Here is a 27,662-nt window from a genome sequence, read left to right as displayed (position 1 = left end):
TCATTCATATTCACGTCACGTGATGTGCAATTTCTGCACGGATGTTGGCCTTCAGGTCTTGTAGGGTCCTTAGATGGTTGATATAAACGCGGGATTTCAAAAAAACCCATAAACAAAATCGCAAGGGGCCAAATCTGGCGAGCGAGTTCTCTACCACAAATTGCCCCTTATTGAAGTGAAACTCCAGTTCTTCGTCTTGTCGCACTCCCGGTTTGTTTGAACGTAGTGACCCATGTAACAATTGATTTCTGGTTCGGGACACGACCCAACATTGAAGCGATTTCGGAAGGGTTGCGATCACAGAATATCAGTTTGAAAAGTAGACCTCGACGGCAAACGCAGGGTCTCCATCTCCACTCTTCCAACCGAGCATTCCCTATAGCCCTATACCGTCAATGCTTTAGATGCGATATCAGTCGGCCACTCTCTGGTACCACTTTATGACTCTTCTCAGCGCTTATTCACAATAAGAACATAAGAAATACATAAGAGATATCTAAGAATAATTTGTAAATTTGGGCAATTAGAAAATAATTTGTGTCCATATAACTGGAATATGATTCTTCATGCCTTTTTGTACACACCAATAATGTTCACTGAGGCAGAGATATTGAGGTCACTTCTCATAAGTTACGTAAAAATTAATAGTATATCCACTGCATGTATCATGAATTTCTTATGCCTTATATCAAGCTTATGTCCATTGTGAATAAGCACTTAAACTACGCGCAAGCGTTAGTGACACTGCTGGCCCTCTGCTGGGATCTTTCCACATGGTGCGCTCTGCATTTAGTACCACTTTATGGCAGTGCGCATTTACGCGGCATTTCCGCTTTTTTCAAATAGTGCTCCCTCCTGTTAATACTACCTCCATGCTTCCAACGCATGATGGCAGCTGACAGAGATAGGGAACAAATCTTTAAAACCACGGGACCACGGCTTCCGAATGAGACCACTCCCGCCCCATTACAGTCTGAATGGTGCGCATTTCAAAAAAGGAAGTTATGTTGTCGCACCCTGTACAATGCAAAAGTAGGTAAGAGTAATACGTGTTGATCACCATTGATCACACTTGGTGTCAAAACTCAGCTGACGTTAAATCTCAATTAAGTTCAAATTGTCAATGCGCGCACAATGACAGATGAGATAACCTTTCAAAATTAATTTTCTTCATAAATTTTTTTTCGTTAGTTATTCGATGTTTTTTATTCTGCTAATCGGCGCGGAGACAAATCCAACAATGTGTAACACAATAAAAATCATTGGTGTGAGCTCGTGACACATGTCGAGTACTTTTGAGGTTATATGAAATCACTGAATTAACTGAACGATCAAGTTATTGACCGGGGTTTAAAATTATTGAATTACTAATATCGCTATTAAAAAATAGGGGTTGATGGTAGAAGGGTGAAAATTCAGGGTTGTATTTATTTTTTAATGCCACATCATAAAACAATATAAATAAACAATTTTGTCCAAAAAATAAAAAATAAAAATTTGGGGTGGACCACCCTTATCACTTAGGGATATAAAAAATAGATAACAACCTATTCTCAGACCTACTGAATATACGTATAAAATTTCATCAAAATCGGTCAAGCCGTTTCGGAGGAGTATGATAACTAAAACTGTGACACGAGAATTTTATATATTAGATGTAGTCAATTTCTTTAGTATTAAAAGTTAAACGACATAACTTGTTTAATGAATATTTTAATGCTATTATTACTTAGAAAATACCTTCGCAATGTCCAAGTAATTTGTCAGTATAATTTTTAAGAGTGACGTTTTGATTGAAACTTTATTTTTTTCATAAGAACGTGTAGACAGTGTGATAACTGATAAGCCCAGTGTTTTTATTTGTCTTCTTCACTGGATAAGTTTAGTTTGTCAGGTAAATACCTTACATAAGCCGGAGAAAGATTCAACATGAATCAGTAGAAAGCAAGCCAGATTTTGCAGATTATCCATATAAGTCTTTAACTGTTAACTCACGTGGGAGCCGTGTGACGTAGCGTGTTGGAGAACCTGATTCTCGCTGGAAATTTACACGCTCTTCACTTTCAAAAAGAGCGCGGACGCGTTCGCACGTATCGAACACACCGACTTATTTTTTTTGTGTTATTATTTATTACTTTTAGTTTTTATAAAGCGTCGCAGTAGTTATTGTAATTTGTAGTGAACAAGTGCCTTACGATGACGGTGAACAAGACGACGACGAAAACGAAAAAGAAGAACACCGTTTCAAATTCGACCAGTTCGACTTCCGTGGCCAGCACCTCCAGCACCATGAAGTCGTCGAAAACTTCAAAAGTGGTAGGTTCGTCCAGCACTACGAAAACTTTGTCGCAAGATGCGGGAAATTTGTCGAAAACATCCTCGGCGTCTAGTCTGCAAATCGCAGATATTTCCCATTTACCCATCGATGCCAACATCGTCAGTTACACCGTGACCGAAACTCTGCCGGCCGGGGGTGGCGAAAAAATCACAACTTACAGCGATTCAGGAGCCACCAGTACCGAATACAGACACTTTATTGCACAAGACTCGACATCTAAACATTCTTCTAACGCCGCGATCAGTCAAATCAGTTCAACACTGAACCGATCCATGTCGAATATATCGCAAGAATCTGGTTCCACTTACACAGTTACTGAGCCACGAGAAGAACTCAAATTGACCTACAACATGAACGATTCGGGATGGAACGGCAAGTTTGTTTATGAACAGCCTGTCAAAAGAAATCAAACTGTAGCTCAGGATCACGGGAAGGTCGTAGAACACTCCTCGACATCTAGTTCTCAAGAGAAAAAATCGTCATTTGCCAAGAGTTCTTCGAGCAGCTACGTGATTGAAATAGTTGATGGAAAAGAGCGAATAGTCGACAAGAAGCATCACGAAACAGCCGCTTCCACATCTGCATCCAACGACGAACATTTATCGACGAAAAGTGGTACCAATATAGTACCAGAAATACACTACAAGCAAGGAACGAAAGAGAGCAGTACGAAATATGACACCGCAATACCAGAATTGTCGCAACCGCAGACCAAGACTTCGGAAGCAACGAGAGAGATACATCAAGTGGGAAATTTGCAGTCTTCAAGTGTTCAAGCGGTCCACGGAAAAACGACAGATCAGAAGTACGATGGTATTGAAAATAAAGCCAGGACTGATACAAATTGGGATGGTTCTTTCGTTTTGGAGAAGTCGGACAAAACAAATAAAAGCACAAGCAGGCGATCTACTACAGACAGTCGAAATGTTGTGGGTCAGAGTGAAACAAGAACTACTGGAAGTGTTAAGAAATCCGGCAGAAAAGATGTAGAAGGCGTGACCACCACCACGACTACAACTTACTACGATTCCAAAGGTAATGTTGTTAAGACTGTTACAGGCACAGACAAACAAGCTGCTCCCGGTTCAAGTATAGTCGAAGAAAGTGTGACTGATGCGGTAGATTCAAAAAGTGTCAAAAATATTTATGCAACGAGCGGTGACACCGCGTTCACTAGAACGACCGATTTAACAGATTCGCAAAAACAAAGGTATGACTCAGCCAATAGAGATAGCGTAAGGTCCACTTTTACGACAAGAAAGGATGCGGTTGACACCACCGACGTGAGCAAGTTTACTTCGGAGAAGTATGAGGACAATGTTGTAACCGGAGATGCCAAATACGCGACTTACAGGGCTGACAAAACTCGTGGCCAAAATCACAGTGATTTGAAAAATGTCCACGGCCAAGGAGTCGATTCTTCCACGACTAGCAGAGCCAACGCGACTTACTCCACCGATTCGAAAGATTTTTACGGTCGAGGAGTGGATTCTTCAACGACCACCAGGATTGACGCGAATTATTCCAGCGATTCGAAGGATTTTTACGGGCGAGGAGTCGATTCTTCCAAAATTCGAAAGACTGACACAACTTACTCCACCGATTCGAAAGATTTTCACGGCCAAGGAGTGGATTCTTCCGCGACTACCGGGACTGACACGACTTATACCAGCGATTCGAAGGATTTTTACGGGCGAGGAGTCGATTCTTCCAAAATTCGAAAGACTGACACAACTTACTCCACCGATTCGAAAGATTTTCACGGCCAAGGAGTGGATTCTTCCGCGACTACCGGGACTGACACGACTTATACCAGCGATTCGAAGGATTTTTACGGGCGAGGAGTCGATTCTTCCAAAATTAGCAAGACTGATAAAACTTTTTCTAGCAATTCGAAAGATTTTTACGGCCACGGAATCGATTCCTCCAGGACCACGGTGAAAAACGTGTACGATGACAGGGCAATTCAAAACACAATTGGCACAAAAGGAAGAGTAATAAAAGATAACACAATAGACACGACTGACGTCATTTATTCGAACGATCGCAACTATGGCAAAACTGGATGGAATGGTAAATTCACTTACGAAACTCCCATTACGCCTGCGAGAAACGAACCTGGAGAGAAACGTCCTCAGACGTCGAAGAAAACTGGTCCTGACGATAAACCATCTGTGCGAAGAACTGGACCAGACTCGAGAGGAAAATTCACCGAGAACGTGCAAGATTTTCTGTCGACTGAGATAAATGAAAATATTAATCAGTTTACAAGCGATGATGCCACCACTGTCAGAGATTTTTCAGTCGTTTCTTCCACAGTCGAAAATGTGACCCCAGACAGAAATCAAAAACCTGGGGGCAGACAATCTGATACCCCTTTGAACAGAAACCAAAGACCTGGGGGCAGACAACCTGATACCCCTTTGGACAGAAATCAAAAACCTGGAGACGGAAAACCTGATACCCCTTTGGACAGAAAGCAAAGACCTGGAGACAGACAACCTGATACCCCTTTGGACAGAAATCAAAGACCTGGGGGCGGAAAACCTGGTACCCCTTTGGACAGAAATCAAAGACCTGGGGGCGGAAAACCTGATACCCCTTTAGACAGAAATCAAAGACCTGGTGGCGGAAAACCTGATACCCCTTCAGATAGCTATCACAGACCTGGAGGCAGACAACCTGATACCCCGCAAAGACCCGGGGACAGACAACCTGATACCCCTTTGGACAGAAATCAAAGACCTGGGGGCAGAAAACTTGATGGTACGAATTTTTCCGAGTTAACAACCAATGTATCTACGAACTTGAAAGATTTTGTTGACAGTCAAACTGTCGTTGAATCGTACGAACTTCTCAAGTCAGAACATTCTGAAGTTAACGTTGTGAAGGATTTTAGCAGTTCCACCAGCAAACAAATTACAGAAAATTACACCACTTTCGATTCCGGACCAGTTGGGAAATCTGTAACACAATTCCCGAAGTTTCCGGATCTGAATACCACAACAGAAACTGTGATCTCCGATTCGAAAAGTAAATTTGTGACTGATTCTACTTTGGTCGATGACAGAAAAACTATTACCGATTTTTACAAAGACGTCACTGTGAAAGGACCAAAAGAAGATGATCGGACGAAACCCAGAAGAAAGGATTTTCCTGGATTGCATCCCAATCGAACGCCTGACGATAAGCCAACCCGAAAACCAACAACTTCAACATATGTAGATGTATCTGATGTAACGAGCACAATTAATATAGAAGATATAAGAGAAGATTTTGTCGATAAAAAAACCATAGTAGAGAATATTTCCGCCGTAGAAAAAAAGGATTTTAGAGACGTTTCTGTAAAAGACCAGGTCAACAAGACGTTTATCGAAGAAAATATTGTCGACGTCAAGTCGGATTTTAGAGATGTCTCTGTAAAAGAAGTTAGCGATCGAGTGAACAAGACATTTATCCAAGAAAATATTGTAGACGTAAAGTCAATTGTAAGTATTTATGATTACTTAAATTTTGTTTTTTTTTTAAATTAAATTATTTTTGTAGGAAGAAGTCGAAAACATAACCAATATCGAACGATTCAGCGACAATAAAGTGATCAACATTGTTAAAACGATCAAAGAAACACCGAAACCGACGCCTTTCAAAATTCCCCAGAAAGAACAGTGCATCTGTGAATTGTGTACGTGCGGGTAAGTTGTAATTTGAATTTATTTTTGATTAATGTATTATTTTAAACAGTTACGTTTGGTATTGACGATTTATTTTATTTATTGATAAAAGAGTATGTACCAAAAAAGTAAACACATAAATTATCGAAACGCCACTTATCAAATTCGTAGCACTTGCTTGTGTTGGCTGTTATATTAATGTGATAAAGACGGTTAAAAATAGATTTGCATCATCTTTTCCATAAAATTTATATTCTATGTCATTGATCCAGTTTTATAATACATATTTCTGACAATTGCATGTTATGCACTAACCTTGTGTCTGATTAAATGTTTCGTTTTTTATATTTCGCGAGTTAAAAAAGGAATTTTTTGGTAGATTTTGAAAAATTATATCATTTTAAAAAATGTGGTTACCAAAAATAGAACAATAATTTAAAAATTGAAGAAATGGCATTGTTTGAAGTTTGATTGTGGATTGTTTCGTTTTCTAACGTGTGCTCAAAAAAGTGTGTGGTCAAATGACCAGCTGTCAAATATTTCGTGAAACCGTTGAAAGAGTTAGGGAAAAAGTAAAAAATAATAAATTATAAAGAGACGGCCTACGTTGAAAAGTAGAGAGAAAACCACGGCCTGCTTCACTATAAATTTATTTGAACAGTGGTTACGTTTCGTAGGCAATTTTGGAAATTCCCGGATAGGACAAATCTATTCATTGAAAAAAAAAACGAAAAGTTTAAAATTTAAATAAATTCTATACAGCAATTTAAAATAAAAACGGAACAGTAGTCGACACGAATACGATTTTCAACGCAAATTTATTTAGTTATTCAAGGAAAATAGTTTTCCACTTGCAATTACCAATAATTTAATGCTTAGTTGTATAGTCATGTCTAAAAACAAACCGTTTATTTATTTGTACAAATGTTAAAGACAATATTCCGACGCTTCTAAACCGTATCGACAGTAACAATCACACAGGTAATAGCATTTCTACACAAAATAGCAGCAACAAATCACCTTCAAAGAGATGACATCATCGATTAGAATATTTACTAAATTAAGTCGGCGTTCGGAATAAACCTGTTTGACAAGAATACGTGTGGGTTGTAAAATTTATTCCACATTATTCGTTTTTTAATATAACACTACTAAATACATACAATATTATTTTCAAGACTTAAATCTTCTCTTGCACATTTTTTTTAACATCAAACAGGTGTTTTTTTTTTAAATTTAATTTGCTAAAAACCGTCAGCGTTTTCTATTTTATTCACAAACAAAATGTACAATTTACAACACAAAAATATTCGAAGCTTTTGGCGTAAACAATATTATCAGTCTAGTTTGAACATATGTATGTACATATACATACATATGTAGGTATACGTTGAACTGAAAATTGTTTTTTTTTAATACATCAAGTTTATCAAGACAAAAACAATGTGGGTGTTGGAGAGAAGCAATCCACCAACTCAAAATCGCGTTGGATGAACTTCTAAAAAAACATTTTTACATTTACTGTTTCGAAAATCGTGGGCACTGAATGAATTATTGCAGTCATTATTTTTAAGGCGGTATTGAACAAACCAAGTTCAGAAAGGACAGACTGTAACAGGTAACACGGTCATCAAACAAATAACAAAGAGTGATTTGTAAAGTTTTTTAATTTGTAAGACCTCAAATATGCTCGACTTCGATAATTTTTTTGTAACAATTGTGCATTGCAATCTTGGGGTTAAGGTTAATTTGGTCAGTTCCTGATTAGTGATACCAATTGAAGAACCAATTGTGCTAACAAGAGAATGACGCCATTTTATGCAGTGGAACTATTCTTCAACACAAACGATTTATTAATCAATTAACATATCGTAAAAACTGTATCACTGGTTCACCGTGAATTTGAAACGAATAAAATGTTTCCATGAATAATGTTGCACTCGTGCTGTCATCGACAAAATATACAAAAAGTGTTTGTCAAAATGTCAACGGTGTATGGTCATTTTCGGTTTGCATTTGAAAGTGTCTAATGGCACAGTTATTAATTTATTTATACAAAGCATGTTTTCGCATGCCGGTCTGGTATCAAGTAACGAGTTGTTAAGTCCACATTATCACCATTCCTTGACTTGAAATGGTAAATATGAATAAATTGAATACCGTTCGGCGAATCAACATTCTGTATATGGCGATGACCACGCGCCTCGTCATCAGACACCGTCCACATAAAGTATGCTCTCTTACGTACCCATGTACGGAATGGATTAAGGTTATATTGTGCTCTAGAAGGCCACACGGAGATAGTGGATGTCTGTTTCAATGGCCTACTTCCAACCTACCAAATGAGTTATATTTCTTTGCCGGCACTTTTCGTTTATATAATGAATAAATGCTGTCTGGTGACGTAACGAGTTTCATGCACTTATGTAGCAATAAAAAAAAATACTGGTTTCCAGGACGTGCATCTGTTACAAGATTTGAATCGTTTGGTCATTCCGAAATGTTCTGTGAAATTAACACTGTCCAAAACTGTCGACATTTCTAATAGATTCTGAGGCAATCGGGTGTTGCAAATAATTATTGTCTTCAAGAACGTGTAAAAAAAACAAACCATTGCAAGAAAAGAAAATCAATTTTAAAACATTTGTTTAGGAGTTACGTAAATATGTAGTTAGAAAGTAGAAATGGTACGAGTACGTTTTAAATTTAACCAAAATATAAAAAAATGAACTGATATCTGGTATTTATTAATGTTACATCGAAAAGCCATTTGCTGTGATCCACTTAAGATACAGTTTTTTTTTTTATAGAAGCTGTGTACATTTACCAAGGCGGTCTCTAGTTAAATAAAGACCGCTTTGCATTTACGCAATAAATGTTAACATTTTGGAATGAATCTCACTCATACAACAAAATTTTAACAATTTTATTTAGTTAAAAAAAAGGATTGAACAATTTTCGAAAAGCAAATTAATTTAAACGTGTTATTTTTTCGGTAGTAGGACCTTCTTCGTCAAAATATAATTCAATTCCTATAATTTTTCACAAATAAGGTCCTTTACCTCTACCTGTCGCGAAAAAAAAACTTATTTATTAATTGAATAAAAAGCGGTCTGAGACATGTTTTACTGATTTCATAGTATCTAATCTGATCGTCAATGACAATTTTCTGTCACTTTTCCCCAATTGCATATTTTTTTGGTGTTGCCCATATGTACTCGTGCAGTTTATACGTGGGTTAGGTTGAACCCAAATAAAGTTTTTGTTTAACCTTAAACAAGAGGCAACCTAGGCCAATTAGATACGCCTTCGTGATTTCATTTCAAGCCTTGGTCGATCTCACGTCCGTTTTCTTGATTTGGACAAGATTTTAAGTTAACAGTGATGATGGCGAATTAAAACCATTAAAAATGAACAAAGGAATTTTACATAATTCACTTGAATCCTGACAAACAGTCTTCGTGACTAAAAGCTGAAAACTCAAACATTTTAACAGTTGTGTACATATGAAGTACAGACGTTGAATAAACAAATAATTACGTAAGGAAAAATTTTACTTAACGACAAACATTCGTGTTTTATGATCACTGCGTATGTATTGGGTGATTCAAAATGATTGTGGATAAAGTCGGCCCAGAAATACGAGCATATAGTGATTTCATGGACTTGGCCCAATATTAAAAATCTTTCTGTTCCTATTAAATAATGCATTCATTATTCATGCGTTTACTGTTAAGTAATGGTGTTCATTATCCACTGTCGTGAATAGAGTGGCTCGTTACTTCTAGGGTTGTGAACAATCGCAAAATCGCAACCACAAATGGCGGTATAGACTATGTACAAAATTGCTGTGATCTAGCGCATAGTTTGTACGTTGTGAAAAAGGTATCATATTCTACTCGCCTGTAATGCTATTTCGCACTCGTGGGGAACAAGTATCATTACACGTTCGTTGAATAATATTAGGGTGAAATTAAAATGGATCATAATATTTGAACCATAGTATCTTCAATAAGTGAATAAACTAATATGTGGTTAAACATTTAAAATTCATAAAGTCCAATTTAATTCCATCCCGAACGAGATGCTTCTGAAAGCTCTAATAAATCGAAACATGAATAGCGGCAAAAACGCTGTAAAAACAGCGAGTCACAAAACCTTATTCATATTCATAGAATGAAATAGCGGAAAAACACTTTTTCGTATTCGATTCCCGAGATACCTGACGTGAAAAGTGGTATATAACTAAATACATACATTTTTCAGTTTATATACCTAACTTGACATCCGTCAAAGATAACCTCTAAATTTACAATTAATTCTTGTTTTTCAAAATTTTTGCCTAAACGAACACGAAAAACGTTGTGTCCACCTCGGCCAAAAAGTACCTTTTGTCCTTGCCTGTTTTCAAGTCTCGGCTGTCCCTCGACTAGAAAACTCAGACTCGGACGAAAAAGATGCACTTTTTGGGCCTTGATACAACAAATAACTACTGGGTGCCCCAAAATTCGCGGAATAACTCAATGGGGCAATGTCAACTCATGTTAGAAAATAATTTGAAAAATAATAAAAAAATTCTATACCTCTTAGATTTGAAGATATGGGGGCTCAAAAGCTGCAGCTTTGATCTCATTTATTTTTAATATTAAAAAATGTTTTGACTAATTGTCTTTTACTAGCCAGTGGCATAATAATTCTGAACGATTGTGATCAGGTTTGCAGATATTTTCTTCATTATTTCCAGCATTTCCAAGTAGTAATTTTATGTTCGTTTTACCTCAAATAACGTACGGCAACATGGCTTTGATTTTTCTCTCTCATTTCCATGGATACACCAAAAATGAAATATTTCCAGACTATTGGGATACATAGAATGAATGTTTTTAAATGTTGTCACATTTAGTGCAACGAATAGGTCCATATTTTCTACAAAAAAGGACATTAATTTTTTAAACATTTTTACTTGATGTTTTGATTACTACTTAACAACGTATGTAGTGTTAAGCTGTTCCGCGAATTTTGGGGCACCCAGTATAAATACAATTCCTAAACACTTCCTTGAAAAATAATGACGTACATATTCCTTACTTTCTTGGCATTTTTTCCGTCATAATTTTTTTTATTAAATCATATTCAATCTCATATTTCTCCCTAGATTTTTTTGATAATAAATCTAGTTGTATCCCTTTAACCACTTCGAAAACGATTTCGTCAGAATTAGATACCATTTTTGAAATATTCGTAGAAGAGAGATTACAACCAGAGATGAATAAACTGTCTATAAAACGCAACCTTGGCAACGGCAAGTGTGCTTACTCCACTTACTCTAATAATCTAATTTTGAGAAAATTTAATTTAAATATGTATAAATTTTCTAAATATAAAAACGTAGAAAATGCCATTTCCTCGTTTGGAGAGAAAGGAGGAAATAATACTACCTCCCTTGCCATGCAAATTATTCTTGAATTATTATAATGCACCACATGGAATATTAGCAAATTCGAAAAATTCTATCCTACACTCTAAAAGAAAATTTTGATTCAAAAGTAACGACTCATATGTATTTCTAATTAAATCTTATTAAGTTGGTTACCTACTTAGCAACCAACCAGCGTCGAAATGTATTTGGTGAAAATATTAAATCATTGTCAATTTTTGGTTTTTATTTAACAATAGGATTTACGTTTTACAAACCTACTTTAAATCTCTACAGATATTTTAACTTCCGGTTATTTGAGTAATTAACATTCACAGAATGTGCGATTCATTTTGTACAGGATGTAGGTCTATTACGATTTTATCGAAAGGAATAAATGATACAAACACAATTCACTTTTTTCAAAGGTCGCCTAATGCATTTTCTAAAATTAAGGTGACCCAGTAGTGTGCAATTATATAGCAATTTACTTTTTTATCCAAACTATGTTAAATATACTCCCAAATTGCATTCACAGTTCTCTACAATTCTAAAAAATAAAACTAATAACTTGTTCGCTTGAAGCAGCAAAAATAATGTCAATAATATGAATAATATATTTAAATACATGTAAGAATTGATTTTATTAAAAATAGATTATGTGTTTGATGCATGTAACATTCACAATACTCTTTAAAATATTATTTAGTGTTTTCATTGTCATTTATGTAAAAAAAAATTTTACATTTATTGAATTCAGACGTAAACTTTTACTTTTGTAGTCAGTTAGGGTCCCAAAAATTTACAAAAGTAACTAAATCATCTTGGATTTTAAGCGTTAATATTCTAAGTTTAATATTTACCCATTCGACATGAAGTTGAATTAATATTCTAAAAAGGTATAGTTTTTCTAGAGATAATTTCACAATACAAACAATTTTTAAAATACCTTCATAGATTCATTATTTGTAAAACTTGCATGACGATGACTATTCCATGACAGTAGTTATAATTGAACATAATCACTGAAGGCAAGCGTGCATAATTAGTGAAGATTAATAAAAATGTATCCTTCACATGCAACATAATAAAATATCTCTACTCGTTTTTCCTCGAACACGTACCAGATGCATTTTCCCATAACCATGCTCGACAGTCGTAGTACATACTTACGCAATACATATATGTGCATTAAGCACTACTTTTCTTACAGGTGGGACGTTTACACACACAAGTGCATCGAGTGTTGTAAACCCTTTTGCGAAAAAACGTATTATGCACAAGTTGCACGCATTTTTTAAAGTTAGATTTGCATTTTTTTTTGTTGCATATTTTGCATATTTGTAAATGGGTTTTCAGCAGTTAGGTATTCTAATTTCAAAAGAGCGGTGCGATGTGCTGAATACCACCATAATGTCCTTTTCGCCAGGCTGTAAAGTACAAAATGTCTAATTTGTTAAAATAACTGTACAGCATCTGAAACGTAGGTATATTGTTCATCGAAATTTTAGCGTGGTGAAATAAATTTAATTCTCCAGAGACTTTCTAACATCTGCCTACTGAACGTCCAACCCACTCTCAATCACTCCCACTAAAGTGACTCACTTAACTCCTTGTATGTAAGTAATAAAATACTTTGTTCTGCATCTTACACCCATACTAACACAGTTCCAACAAATAGGTGTAGCTTATCTCCTAAAAGAGAAAAACTAGCGTAGATGTTTGGAAGAAGTGGTATTAACTTAAATAAAAATTGAGAGATTTCTTATTCTTTAAACCAATAAAGACGCGTTGAATAACTACAAGGACAACGCAACGTTGCGTTAATGATTGATTTTATTGTCAAATGTGTTCAGAATTAGTTTGAGAGTTGAAAGGATGATTAAATGAATGTCTTTTAATTTCGAATATTGTACAAAACAATTACTGGCGTTAAGGTTTAAATGGAGGTCAAACAAATTAAAGAACTAAAATTTATTCCGATAAGAAATACACAGGTACATAGTTTCTAGTTTGTTGTGGACCACCGAAAGTATATAGAAAATATGTATTTAGTTCATGATCAGGAATTATTTGTTTTTTAGACCGTTCGTGGCGTGCACTAATGACTAAAATTCAACAAATCTGTGTACTTTACTCAACGTTCCGTGTGAGGTGTAAGTTATGACATATTTTCATAATCAAACGAGTAACGCTTTTATTGAGTTTATTTTTAGCATCAGGAGGTTCGAAATTCTATTGATCAAACAAATCAGAAATTGTGTCATAACTTTTTTAATAATATGTACTACTTATTATATTTTTTGGGGTAACTATCACTTTTTGCATTATTGTACCATAGTATTTTGCCTGGAAAAACTGTTCAAAAGAAAAGGCCAACATATTGCATCTTCTTATCAATCCAACACCACAACTTAGACATTCCTTTATATGTTGACATCATTTTATCGTGTCACCTGCGCTGCGCGATGAATACGAATTATTTTCATAACGTGACAGCGGTTGCGGCTGACGAGATTTAATACTTGTCGATTAAAAAATGTACTTGACATAGAAAAAATGCAGCGTTTTTGTTTTGAGGTGCAATACCAATAGATCACTGACCGAGCAAGTACAACGGAAATTCCGCCATTTGTTTGCGACCCATATACTCCGACGTCGCCGTCGCTTTCTGGGGTACAGTGTCAACCTTCGGAACGGTGTTTTAGTGGTGACGCTTTGCGTCGCGAGGTCGGACGTCTTTTGTGTCGTCGGTCGTTTATGAATTACACGAAAATGAATACTCTTTTGCTTTTTCTAACATATCAATTCGTGCCGGAAGAGTTGTTTCAAAATTAGTATCGATTAGACACACACAATACATCAATGTTGGTTGTATAAAGTGATTTTTTAAGCAACAAAAGAAGCAAATTGTGTAAATTACACTTAACAATAAATGAGCCATTTTTGATCTTGTATCGATTTTATGACTTATTGATCTACTCGTAAATTAAACTTACATGTAGTGCTCAAATTTATACAAACAGAATTTCCGACTATTATAATGTTGCGGGAACAGAACATCGCATTTTGTTTAGAATGCATGACGGCAACTATTTGATGTAAAGTTCAGATTGAATTGCATAAAAGAGAACACATGATCGGATGTATTATTATATATGAATTTAATACTGAAAAGTACACTTCGTAAATTAGTGAATGGAATCAAACGGTAAGATTTTTTTTTTAATACAATATTATGCAATGATTTACTAGATTCTTATTGTTGTTTGAGTTTCTTCACACATCAGCTAGAGTAAAATAATTATTACAAAAAGATCACATCGAATATTTATACCTACTGACCAGTTTAAATACAGATAATCAATACGTGCTAAGAAACCACTGTCTGTATACAAAATGTATCGCCTTTCGCTATGGCTAAAATTAGAAATGTGCTAATTACATGTAAGCAAATTACTTAAATTTAAGAGAAAAGTAAATTAAATTAGTCTTTTTATTTAAAAAAAATATGCTAGACGTTGAACAATTGAAACAGTTTCAGCTTGTTCGGAAAGTATCGACGGCTTTATAACAGAAAGAACAAGAGAAAAACTTGGCTGAGCTTTCTGACAGCAAAGGTTTCTGTGCCACGGTGTTAATTTTGAATAGTTCAGAAAAATGTTTTCTCCACGACTTTTAAAGAATGAATGCATTCTTGTTGAATATTCAATGAAAGAATGATAGAATATACTGAAACCTACGGCTGTCGGCCAATCGCATCCCTCGTATTTTCATTCTATCACGGGCAGATCGTCAATCGGATGCGTTTGTAAACAATAAGTCGCACATCGCGTAGCAACTGTTCAACAAAATTCAATTTTCAAAAATTGTTTTTTCTTGGTATACTCGTAGTCGTGGAGAACGCCTTCAACTCGCGTATAATGGCTATTATTCACTCGGACGATTCCACCACTCGCCTATGGTTCGTGTTGGAATTTTCATCCTCTTCAATATAATAGCCATCAATCCATCATTATACGCTCGTTGAAGAATGTACTATTATTAAATACTTTTGCCAATTGGGTTTAAAGTTTTAAACAATATTACAAATTTGACTAAAAATATCTAACTTTCTTTTAAGTAACGTTTTCTAAAACGGTAAACTCCGTACACTGATAAATTGCACGTTTTTTGACAGACACAGAGACAAGTGTCTACGCAGTAAAAAGTAAAATCGCGCCCAAAATTATGCAAAACATTTGTTATATCATTCATACTCGAAGAATCACTAATTTCAACAACAATTTATAACAATAATTGAAAACACTTGTACTGAAACTTCATTCAGATTGAGAGCTGTAACTCTGTAAACAACATCATAGGCGTAGGATTAGATACTACTGGCGGGAATTAATCTCCAATGGTTTCCTAAATAATGTGAAACAACTGAGATGGAGAATTCAGTAACAATGAAAATTTGAATGATTTTGGTACCATTGTAATCGAAACGCATTTCCGATTGTCAGCTTGTGTTGACAAGCAAATTTGAAATTTACCATCAAAGTTTCATTTTTGTAATAGGATAAAATAACCTTTTTTTTAATGTCGTGTCAAGTTAGAACCACCGGTCAGTGCCAATTACGAGACGAAAAAACATCAATATTTTTCTGTTGTTTCATTGCCAACAGACTCAGTCATTGTTGATTACGCTGTATCAGTGTGCGGAGTATAAACAGCTTTCTATTGATTAAAACAAAAAATGTTTATTTTAAGAAGTGATTCAAGATTTTCATTTCATCCGAAGATTAAACTGAAATTGAATAATAAGAAATGCCTCTTAATTAACCGTTTGTACCTATCGATTTTTTTTTACATCACTTATTATAATTTTAATTTAAAAAATCTGCTGCGTTTTCCACAAGGGCTTTGATTTCAACATGGAATTTTATTTTGGAAGAAAGAAAGGCAGCGTTAATCATTGACCGACACTGTACTATCAAACTTGAAACTACTAGGTATACATATTTTGTTTACACTAAGTTTTAAATTTGCAAATTCTTTCTCGTTAACTTCCCATGACTTTTTAGGAAATAAATTATAATAGTTCCTCTCGGCTGCTTCGCTCAAGTTGCATACAACATACAACTTCTTTCGTTTTCTATAATTTTTAAGCTTACGAAATTTCCAAATTACAAAATAATGTCAATATCACTACCAAGCATCCCACTCCACAAACAAAATTTCCTAAATCGAACTAAATCTAACACAGTTCTCTATATTTTAAGGCTTAAAAGATGCAAAACAAAACAAAATTTTAAAAATCGTTTTATAAGGCATTTTACCACACGACTCTTATTATATTGTATCTTGTATTATATTTTTTGAACTCGCTACCTTCAAAATTACATTTCGCGATCACAACAGTTATTCTAACCGCGAACGTAGATTTGGCGCACTAGTGCTCAAAATAGCATTCACCTTTTTGAGCATTCTGAAACAGTATATTAAAGAACGAGTTTTATAAGGGTTGATTTGGCGCACGAGTCCCAAGTATAGAAAACGAGCCATAGGGGAGTTTTGTATGGGACAAGGGCGCCAATGCCCTTATAAAACGAGTTTTTTATGTTATTTTTTAGAATTTGCACCCTTGTTTTAATTTTTAAATAAAAAAATTAAATACCTATTCAAATTCTAGGGAATTTTGTATTAATTGAATTCAAGGTAACGGATGGAACATTAATATTGGAAGTTTTTTGGTGTAAATGACAATAATACACTGAAATATTGATAAAAATTTTCTTAGAGATCTATTAAACCACGAGTGCTTTAATAGATAGCCATAAACGACTTCAAATTGAATACAATAATAATAGACTCATTAGAGACGCAAATTCTAAAAATAATTTTTTCAACATAACATAACATAAAAAATCTTCATTCCTATGAAATTACCGTCGTTCAAGAGCTGCTCCCAAGAGATTTTCCTACGCGAGTAAGATACTGTCAGTGGTTTTTGAATCATCTAAATTTATAATTTAAATTATTTCTAGGCAATTTCTAATGCATGCAACGCTATAACCGTTGAGATGTTGGAAAACGCATTTGAAAATATGCAACGCAGGGTTAACAGTTTCATTGAAGATTGAAGCTGGGATAGAACACTTTCAACACTTTCTGTAATTGTAATTCTCAATAAAACTATTCCACGTCAGTCGAATGTCAGTCATTGAGGTTAATAATGTAAAGCCTATTTTACATTTTTTGACAGTATATTGACAGTAATGTCCGAAATTCCGTGTCTCGCACTGTATTACAATTTGCACAATTAAAATATCAGTAGCTCAGTAAAAGTAACTTTACTAGCTCAGTATTTGAAGTAGGTTCGTTCTGCGTTTTCTAAACTTGGACGCTTACGATAAAAATGTATCTTAACGAAACTGATGCCTATTTTTAATGTTATTTTGATTTGTATATAGTTTTTTTGTTCAAGACTGTCAGAATTTGCGAATTTTCTCCTGTGTGAACGGATTTTGATAAATGTCACAACTTGTTAAAACGAATCGTCAAGCTAATTTTAAAGATTTTTAAGTGATTTGGAGCCTTTAAGGGGCTCGTCGAACAAAAAACGTTGTAGTCAACTCGTTCGTGTGTAAATTGGACTCTTTATGGCACTCGTGACTCGTGAGCCTTTAAAACGCTAATTTCACTCGCGTTTTAAACTGGCCCACTCATGTCATCATAAAGAGCCCAATTTACCACGAACTCGTTAAATGAACCACTAGATCAAGTTTGTAAATTTTTAATTTTTTAATTGCAGGCGTCATACATGTCCTCACAATTCGGAAAAATACAATGATCATCTACATTTGGAAGGACCTTTCCTAGGGCAACCTAAAGATGAATACAATGCAATTAGAGGTGATCGAGCTCCGATCATTATACCTAAAGATAACCTAAAACCAGAGGGTGAATTTGAGAAACGACAACCCCAAACATGGTCACCAGGCGAAAGAGCCCCGGTGAAGAAACCCCAAGATAACTTGAAACCTGAAGGCGAGTTTGAAAAGAGGCACCCCGAGCAGTGGAAGCCCGGTGACCGCGCTCCTGTTAAAAAACCACAAGACAATCTTCGACCGGAAGGACAATTTGAAAAGAGAAAACCAGAACCGTGGGCACCTGGTGAACGAGCACCGATCAAAAAACCGGAAGATAATCTGAAGCCGGAAGGTGAGTTTGATAAACGCAAACCGGCGGAGTGGAGACCGGGCGATAGAGCCCCAGTTAAGAAACCGCAAGACAATCTTAGACCAGAAGGAGAATTTCCGAAGCGTGAAACTGACCAGTGGAGACCAGGTGATAGAGCCCCGGTGAAAAAGCCTCAAGATAATCTCAAACCGGAAGGAGACTTCACGAAACGCACTCCGGAAAAATGGTCTCCGGGAGATCGAGAACCGGTGAAAAAACCAAAAGACAATTTAAAACCGGAAGGGGATTTTGAGATTCCTGAACCGGAAGAATGGAAACCTGCCGAAAGACAAAAACCGACAAGACCTCGAGACAATCTTCAACCGGAAGGGGATTTTGAAAGACCTGAACCTAAAAAATACTCACCAGGAGAACGACCGGTCGCAAAAAGACCTCAAGATAATTTAAAGCCTGAAGGCGAGTTCACTGGTACTAGGACAATTATTGAAGACTATCGTGTGATTCGTGGAGAGCGCGCTGATATCAAACGTCATGAAGACAACATCATAGTTGGAGGCGAATTTATAGGTACGCAAATTGTCATGGCAAGTTGTAAGCATAAATAACATTTTCTTTTAATTTTCAGATGAAACTACCAGTAAAGTTGACTTTAATGGCGAGTTAGTGCCTAGAGCTAGTCCCATTAGGCGTAATACTTGGACTAAAATTGAAGGAGAATTTATCACAGATACTACAAACAAATCAGAATTTATTGATTACAGCACCGTCACTGAACGCACAACACTTGTAAAGAAACGTGAAGATAACCTCACTGTCGAAGGTAAAATGACATTTGACACCTCGAATACGTTAGATTACACAGAGAAAACACCACAAACTGAGCAAAGACGAAGAAGAACTTGGACAAAAGATGATGTAGACAAATTCTATTCTACGCAAAACACAGAAACTATTACAACTAGCCAAGAGGTTTACAAACAGTTAGATAATACAGATGTTCGCCAGACCGTGATTGTTCACAAAGACAATCTTAGACCGGAAGGACCCTTTGAAGGTACACCCAAATCGAAGGAAGACTACGTTCCTAAACTTGCTGAACGACCGGTTCCAAAAAAACCTCAAGATAATCTTCGTCCTGAAGGAGAATTTGAAAAACGGACTTTCGAGAAGTTTACTCCGACAGAAAGACCCAAACAGAAGAGACCGGAAGATAATTTGAAACCGGAGGGTGAATTCGAACGACCTGAAAAACCTCAGTATAAACCAGGAGAAAGGCCAAAACAAAAGCGACCAGAAGATAATCTTCGTCCTGAAGGTGATTTTGAACGTCCAGAAAAACCTGAGTATAGGCCAGGTGAACGTCCGAAACAAAAGCGGCCCGAAGATAATCTCCGTCCTGAAGGCGATTTTGAACGGCCTACACCGAACAAAGTAGGACCAAGTGAACGCAGGACACCAATAAAACATGATGATAATCTTCGACCTGAAGGTGACTTTGAACGTCCGGAGAAACCCGAATATCGACCTGCAGAACGTCCAAAACAAAAACGTCCCGAAGATAATCTTCGTCCTGAAGGTGATTTTGAACGTCCAGAAAAACCTGAGTATAGGCAAGGTGAACGTCCAAAACAGAAACGTCCCGAAGATAATCTTCGTCCCGAAGGTGACTTCGAAAGGCCCACACCTACCAAAGTAGGACCAACTGAACGCAGGACACCAATTAAACCCGATGATAATCTTCGACCTGAAGGTGACTTTGAGCGGCCGGAGAAACCACAATATCGACCGGCAGAACGTCCAAAGCAGAAACGCCCTGAAGATAATCTCCGTCCTGAAGGCGACTTTGAAAGACCTACACCCACCAAAGTAGGACCAACTGAACGCAGGACACCAATCAAACACGATGACAATCTTCGCCCTGAAGGTGAATTTGATCGTCCAGACAAACCCAAGTACCGACCGGGGGAACGTCCTAAACAAATACGTCCTGAAGATAATCTTCGTCCTGAAGGCGACTTCGAAAGACCTACACCCACCAAAGTAGGACCAACTGAACGCAGATCACCGATTAAACACGATGATAACCTTCGACCTGAAGGTGACTTTGAGAGGCCGGAAAAACCACAATATCGACCTGCAGAACGTCCAAAGCAGAAACGTCCTGAAGATAATCTCCGTCCTGAAGGCGAGTTTGAAAGACCTACACCCACCAAAGTAGGACCAACTGAACGTAGGACACCAATCAAACACGATGACAATCTTCGCCCTGAAGGTGAATTTGATCGTCCAGACAAACCCAAGTACCGACCGGGGGAACGTCCTAAACAAATACGTCCTGAAGATAATCTTCGTCCTGAAGGTGACTTTGAAAGACCTACACCCACCAAAGTAGGACCAACTGAACGCAGATCACCGATTAAACACGATGATAATCTTCGACCTGAAGGTGACTTTGAGCGGCCGGAGAAACCACAATATCGACCTGCAGAACGTCCAAAACAGAAACGTCCCGAGGATAATCTTCGTCCCGAAGGCGATTTTGAAAGACCCACACCAACTAAAATAGGACCAGCTGAACGTAGAACACCAATCAAACCTGGTGACAATCTTCGCCCTGAAGGTGACTTTGAACGTCCGGAGAAACCCGAATATCAACCGGGAGAACGCCCAAAACAAAAACGTCCCGAAGATAATCTTCGTCCTGAAGGTGATTTTCAGAGACCCACCCAAACCAAGGTGGGACCCGCTGAACGAAGAACACCAATCAAACACGACGACAATCTTCGCCCCGAAGGTGAGTTTGATCGTCCAGACAAACCCAAATACCGACCGGGAGAACGTCCTAAACAAATTCGTCCTGAAGATAATCTTCGTCCTGAAGGCGATTTCGAAAGACCTACTCCAACCAGGGTGGGACCAGCTGAACGCAGAACCCCAATTAAACACGATGATAATCTTCGCCCTGAAGGTGAGTTTGATCGTCCAGACAAACCCAAGTACCGACCGGGAGAACGTCCTAAACAAATTCGTCCTGAAGATAATCTTCGTCCTGAAGGCGACTTTGAAAGACCTGCACCCACCAAAGTAGGACCAACTGAACGCAGATCACCAATTAAACACGATGATAATCTTCGACCTGAAGGTGACTTTGAGCGACCGGAGAAACCACAATATCGACCAGCAGAACGTCCGAAACAAAAACGTCCCGAAGATAACCTTTATCCTGAAGGCGATTTTGAAAGACCTACACCGACCAAGGTGGGACCAGCTGAACGTAGAACACCAATCAAACCTGGTGACAATCTTCGTCCCGAAGGTGAGTTTGATCGTCCAGACAAGCCCAAATACCGACCGGGAGAACGTCCTAAACAAATACGTCCTGAAGATAATCTTCGTCCTGAAGGCGATTTTGAAAGACCTACACCCACCAAAGTAGGACCAGCTGAACGTAGAACCCCAATTAAACACGATGATAATCTTCGACCTGAAGGCAGCTTTGATCGTCCAGATAAACCTGAATATCGGCCGGCAGATCGTCCGAAACAAGTACGTCCCGAGGATAATCTTCGTCCTGAAGGTGATTTTGAAAGGCCCACCCCAACAAAGATGGGACCTGCTGAACGCAGAACACCAATCAAACATGATGATAATCTCCGGCCAGAAGGTGAGTTTGATCGTCCGGACAAACCAAAATACCGACCAGGAGAACGCCCTAAACAAATACGTCCCGAAGATAATCTTCGTCCCGAAGGCGATTTTGAAAGACCTACTCCAACCAAAATAGGGCCAGCTGAACGCAGATCACCAATCAAACACGATGATAATCTTCGTCCTGAAGGAGATTTTGATCGTCCAGACAAACCAGAATACAGACCGGCAGATCGTCCTAAACAAATACGTCCCGAAGATAATCTTCGTCCTGAAGGTGATTTTGAAAGGCCTACACCGACCAAGGTGGGACCAGCTGAACGTAGAACACCAATCAAACCTGGTGATAATCTGCACCCTGAAGGTGACTTTGAACGCCCAGAGAAACCCAAATTTCAACCAGCAGAACGTCCGAAGCAGAAACGTCCCGAAGATAATCTTCGTCCTGAAGGCGATTTTGAAAGACCTACACCAACCAAAGTCGGGCCAGCTGAGCGTAGAACACCTATCAAACATGACGATAATCTTCGACCTGAAGGTGACTTTGAGCGCCCCGAGAAACCCGAATATCGACCAGGAGAACGACCAAAACAGAAACGTCCCGAAGACAATCTTCGTCCTGAAGGCGACTTTGAGAGACCTACTCCAACCAGGGTCGGACCTGCTGAGCGCAGAACACCAATCAAACACGACGATAATTTGCGTCCTGAAGGTGATTTTGATCGTCCAGACAAACCCGAATATCGACCGGGAGAACGCCCTAAACAAATACGTCCCGAAGATAATCTTCGTCCTGAAGGCAATTTCGAAAGACCCACCCAAACTAAGGTGGGACCAGCTGAACGCAGAACACCGATTAAACCCGGTGATAATCTTCGCCCTGAAGGTGATTTTGATCGTCCGGACAAACCCAAATACCAACCGGGAGAACGCCCTAAACAAATACGTCCCGAAGATAATCTTCATCCCGAAGGCGACTTTGAAAGACCTTCTCCAACCAGAGTGGGACCAGCTGAACGTAGAACACCAATCAAACACGATGATAATCTTCGCCCTGAAGGTGAGTTTGATCGTCCGGACAAACCTGAGTACCGACCGGCAGATCGTCCTAAACAAATACGTCCCGAAGATAATCTTCGTCCTGAAGGCGATTTTGAAAGACCTAGTCCAACCAAGGTGGGACCAGCTGAACGTAGAACACCAATTAAACCCGGTGATAATCTTCGCCCTGAAGGTGATTTTGATCGTCCGGACAAACCCAAATACCAACCGGGAGAACGCCCTAAACAAATACGTCCCGAAGATAATCTTCATCCCGAAGGCGACTTTGAAAGACCTTCTCCAACCAGAGTGGGACCAGCTGAACGTAGAACACCAATCAAACACGATGATAATCTTCGCCCTGAAGGTGATTTTGATCGTCCAGACAAACCTGAGTACCGACCGGCAGATCGTCCTAAACAAATACGTCCCGAAGATAATCTTCGTCCTGAAGGCGATTTTGAAAGACCTAGTCCAACCAAGGTGGGACCAGCTGAACGTAGAACACCAATTAAACCCGGTGATAATCTTCGACCAGAAGGTGACTTTGAGCGTCCAGAGAAACCCAAATTTCAACCAGCAGAACGTCCAAAACAGAAACGTCCGGAAGATAATCTTCGTCCCGAAGGCGACTTTGAAAGACCTTCTGCAACCAGGGTTGGACCGGCTGAACGTAGAACACCGATTAAACATGACGACAACCTTCGCCCTGAAGGTGAGTTTGATCGTCCGGACAAACCTGAATACCGACCGGCAGATCGTCCTAAACAAATTCGTCCAGAAGATAATCTTCGTCCCGAAGGCGATTTTGAAAGACCTTCTCCAACCAAAGTCGGACCAGCTGAGCGTAGGTCACCAATTAAACACGATGATAATCTTCGACCTGAAGGTGTGTTTGAGCGCCCTGAAAAGCCAGAATACCGACCAGGAGAACGTCCTAAACAAGTACGTCCCGAAGATAATCTTCGTCCTGAAGGCGATTTTGAAAGACGTACGCCAACCAAAGTAGGACCGGCTGAACGTAGATCACCAATCAAACACGACGATAACCTTCGACCTGAAGGTGAGTTTGATCGTCCAGACAAACCCAAATACCGACCGGGAGAACGTCCTAGGCAAATACGTCCCGAAGATAATCTTCATCCCGAAGGCGACTTTGAAAGACCTACTCCAACCAAAGTAGGACCAGCTGAACGTAGATCACCAATCAAACACGACGATAACCTTCGACCTGAAGGTGAGTTTGATCGTCCTAGCAAACCAGAATATAGGACAACTGAAAGACCAAAGCCGAAAAAACCAGAAGATAATCTCAAACCTGAGGGTGAATTCGAAAGACCTGAACTAAAAGAAGTTGCTCCTTGTGAGCTGCGAAGACCTATTAAACACGATGATAATCTTAAACCAGAAGGAGAACTTACTATTGTCAGAAAAGATGATTACAACGTCGTTAAAGGAGAAAGAGTGGACATTATCAGACATAAAGATAATTTGCATTTGGAAGGAGAATGGAATATGCAACGGAGAGACGATTATCTTCAAACTTCATTAGTAGACCGAGTCGCCGTAGTAAAACGCGAAGATAATTTACGTGTTGAAGGTGAATTTACAGATGTTCGCACCAGAGATGATTTCAAAGTTGTTAGAGGAGACAGATACGAAACTGTTATTCACGAAGACAATTTAAAAACGGAGGGCGAATTTAGGGACAGTAGAACAAGCGATGAGTACTCTGTTGTTAGAGGTGAACGCGCAGAAATTATTACCAGGAAAGATAATTTGAAAATGGAAGGACAGTTCAACGAGTACAGAAAACGTGATGAATTTAATACTCGTGTCATAGAGAAAACAGAAGTTATTCGTCACGAGGACAATTTAAGATTGGAAGGTGATTTCGAAAGACCAACTCCAACCAAGTTGGGTCCAGGAGAACGACGCACACCAATAAGACACGGTGATAATCTTTATCCAGAAGGTGATTTCGTGCGTCCAGAAAGGCCAACATATCTTCCTGGAGAAAGACCGACACCAAAGAAACCCCAAGACAATCTTAAACCAGAAGGCGAATTTGAAAAACCGACAACACCAGGATTTATTACAGGCGAACGCCGTACTCCTATTCGTCACGAGGATAATCTGCATCCAGAAGGAGATTTTGAACGACCTCAGCGGTCGCAGTTCCAACCTGCTGAGCGACCGACACCGAAGAAACCGAAGGATAATTTGAAGCCAGAAGGTAGTTTTGACCGTCCCACGTCGACGCACGTTGGACCAGGAGAAAGACGTACTCCGATAAGACACCATGACAATTTGAGACCAGAAGGCGATTTTGATCGTCCACAAAAACCAGTTTACAAACCAGGAGATCGACCCACTCCGAAGAAGCCACAAGACAATCTCAAACCCGAAGGTGAATTTGAAAAACGCACTTCCACGAAAGTGGAACCAGGCGAAAGACGTACACCTGTTCGACACGGTGATAACTTATACCCAGAAGGTGAATTCGATCGACCAGAAAAACCAAAATATTCTCCGGGCGATAGACCGTCCATGAAGATACCACAAGACAACTTAAGACCAGAAGGTACATTTGAGACTCCAACCAAGTCTAAATATGAACCAGGAGACCGTGCACCTGTTGTGAGACATCCCGATAATTTGAAACCTGAAGGAGAATTTATGGGTACTCCCAAGAACGATTTTAGACCAACACGTGGCGAACGAGCTCCAGTAAAGAAACCCCAAGACAATTTAAGAATAACTGGGGACTTCCAAGACGTGACGATGCAAAAATCAGAATACGTTGTGGTGCGTGGAGAAAGAGCGGAAATTAAGAAACATGAGGATTCCCTTCATATCGGAAGTGGTAAAACAGAATACTTGACTACAACAAAAGAGACGTTCGACAGAACTCCCAAAAGACAGACTCCCGAGATCAGTCCAACCGGGCATGCGGCCATCAACAGACGACGCCACATCGAGTCTCACATCACACTCGGTAATGACACGACTGTCATGCAAACCACGAATCAAAGCAACACGTTCACAAGAAGAGTTGACCGGAAAGAAGTTGTTGATAACAGAAATGTTAAAACGGACAGGAACAGAACAGTTAATGTTGCAACCGATAGTAAAACTTTGGCTGACGGTACTGTTGTTACCACGACGAAAACAACCACCACGAAAACCGTTGGTGAACAAAAAATTAATCAAGAACAAGCAAAGCAGTTGCAAGATATACAAACGTCAGCAGTTAACTCTGGTGAAATTCGAAAATCATCACACTCGCAGATACATCAAACAAATCAACATATCGAAAATCGTCATGCCGTGAAGAATGTGCACAACCAAGTAAGCACCAGTGACACGAGAAATATTAGTAACATATCAAACCAGCAAAACGTTGTCAACCAGCAACACGTCAACCAGCAACACGTTGTCAACAAGCAGCACGTGGAAAAGCACGTTACTCAAGCAACCCACCACCGCAAAAACGTGATGACATCGTCGGAAGAAATTAGTAATCAAATTTTGCACCGCAAGGGGTTGCACACCTCCACCGAAGCTCTGCACGCAACAAGTTCTGCAGCTTTGGACATGAGAAAATCCATTTGCAACCTTCACGATCAAGGCCACATCAGCCAAAACAGCGACAGAAGAAGTTTGAGCTCGATCCACCGATCCACTCAAGAAAACAATATGGTCAATCGTCGGGGTCAACAATCCTCGACCACCTATCAGGTGGTGGAAAGACCGCAGAAAATCGTGAGGAAGGATAATTTGTCGGTGGGTGGGCATTTCTACGGCCAGTCCGAGGCTAGGTCTTACGGTGAGTTCACGAAGCAGCAGAACGTTCAGAGGGTCGAGAGGGTCACAAGAAGATCCAACATTTCGAACATCAGCTTGGGCGACACCAGCTCCACGGTTGTTACTTCTTACAAGAAGGAATATCTGCCGCGGAACGTCGGACCGTGTCCCGCTGTTCTGATCGATATACCGAAAGGTCCGTTCAAGCACACGAGAGATACAAAATCTCACAAATTCTATGCCCCAGTGTCAAACAAGTAAAGCCATCCTGTCGAGTTTAAGTCATGATTTGTAGACTGTTGAAGATTAACATTCTAACATTGTGATATAGAGAGTTATTGTTATTAATTATAATTTTATTATTTTTATAGAGGTAGGGGTTGAAATTAAAAAAGTATGCAACAGCTTCGGTCTGGGTTTTATATTTAGCTTGGGATTTATCAATTTCAGTTAATCGATACTTGCCTGTATACATACATACCTATATTTTTATACCAATAGCTTATGCAAGCTTGTAAAAGTATAAAACCCAATAAAATTAATAGTTTATTAA

General features: G+C 38.6%; 1 protein-coding gene across 3 annotated transcripts; it reads left to right on the top strand.

Moving 5' to 3' along the window:
* Window positions 1–2,054: 2,054 nt before the first annotated feature.
* On the top strand, window positions 2,055–27,662 carry LOC138124495 (uncharacterized). Of its 3 annotated transcripts, none has more exons than XM_069039540.1 (5): window positions 2,055–5,826; window positions 5,885–6,030; window positions 18,225–19,180; window positions 19,239–23,321; window positions 23,409–27,662. In XM_069039540.1, exons 1-5 carry the CDS (start codon window positions 2,197–2,199, stop codon window positions 27,368–27,370), a joined length of 12,777 nt encoding a protein of 4,258 aa, XP_068895641.1. In that variant the 5' UTR covers window positions 2,055–2,196; the 3' UTR covers window positions 27,371–27,662. The 3 variants fall into 3 exon arrangements, with proteins under 3 accessions (XP_068895641.1, XP_068895640.1, XP_068895639.1); XM_069039539.1 differs by having other exon boundaries at window positions 19,239–23,669; window positions 23,757–27,662; XM_069039538.1 differs by having other exon boundaries at window positions 19,239–27,662.

This window comes from Tenebrio molitor, chromosome 2 (assembly GCF_963966145.1).
Source record: "Tenebrio molitor chromosome 2, icTenMoli1.1, whole genome shotgun sequence".
NCBI lineage: Eukaryota > Metazoa > Arthropoda > Insecta > Coleoptera > Tenebrionidae > Tenebrio > Tenebrio molitor.
This window is presented reverse-complemented; position numbering and strand designations above follow the sequence as displayed.

Coding starts and splice junctions, on each gene's coding strand:
- LOC138124495 (XM_069039538.1), top strand. CDS start 2,197: ATGACGGTGAACAAGACGACGACGAAAACGAAAAAGAAGAACACCGTT. Junction 5,827..5,884: donor TTGTAGACGTAAAGTCAATT/GTAAGTATTTAT, acceptor TTATTTTTGTAG/GAAGAAGTCGAAAACATAAC. Junction 6,031..18,224: donor TGTGAATTGTGTACGTGCGG/GTAAGTTGTAAT, acceptor TTTTAATTGCAG/GCGTCATACATGTCCTCACA.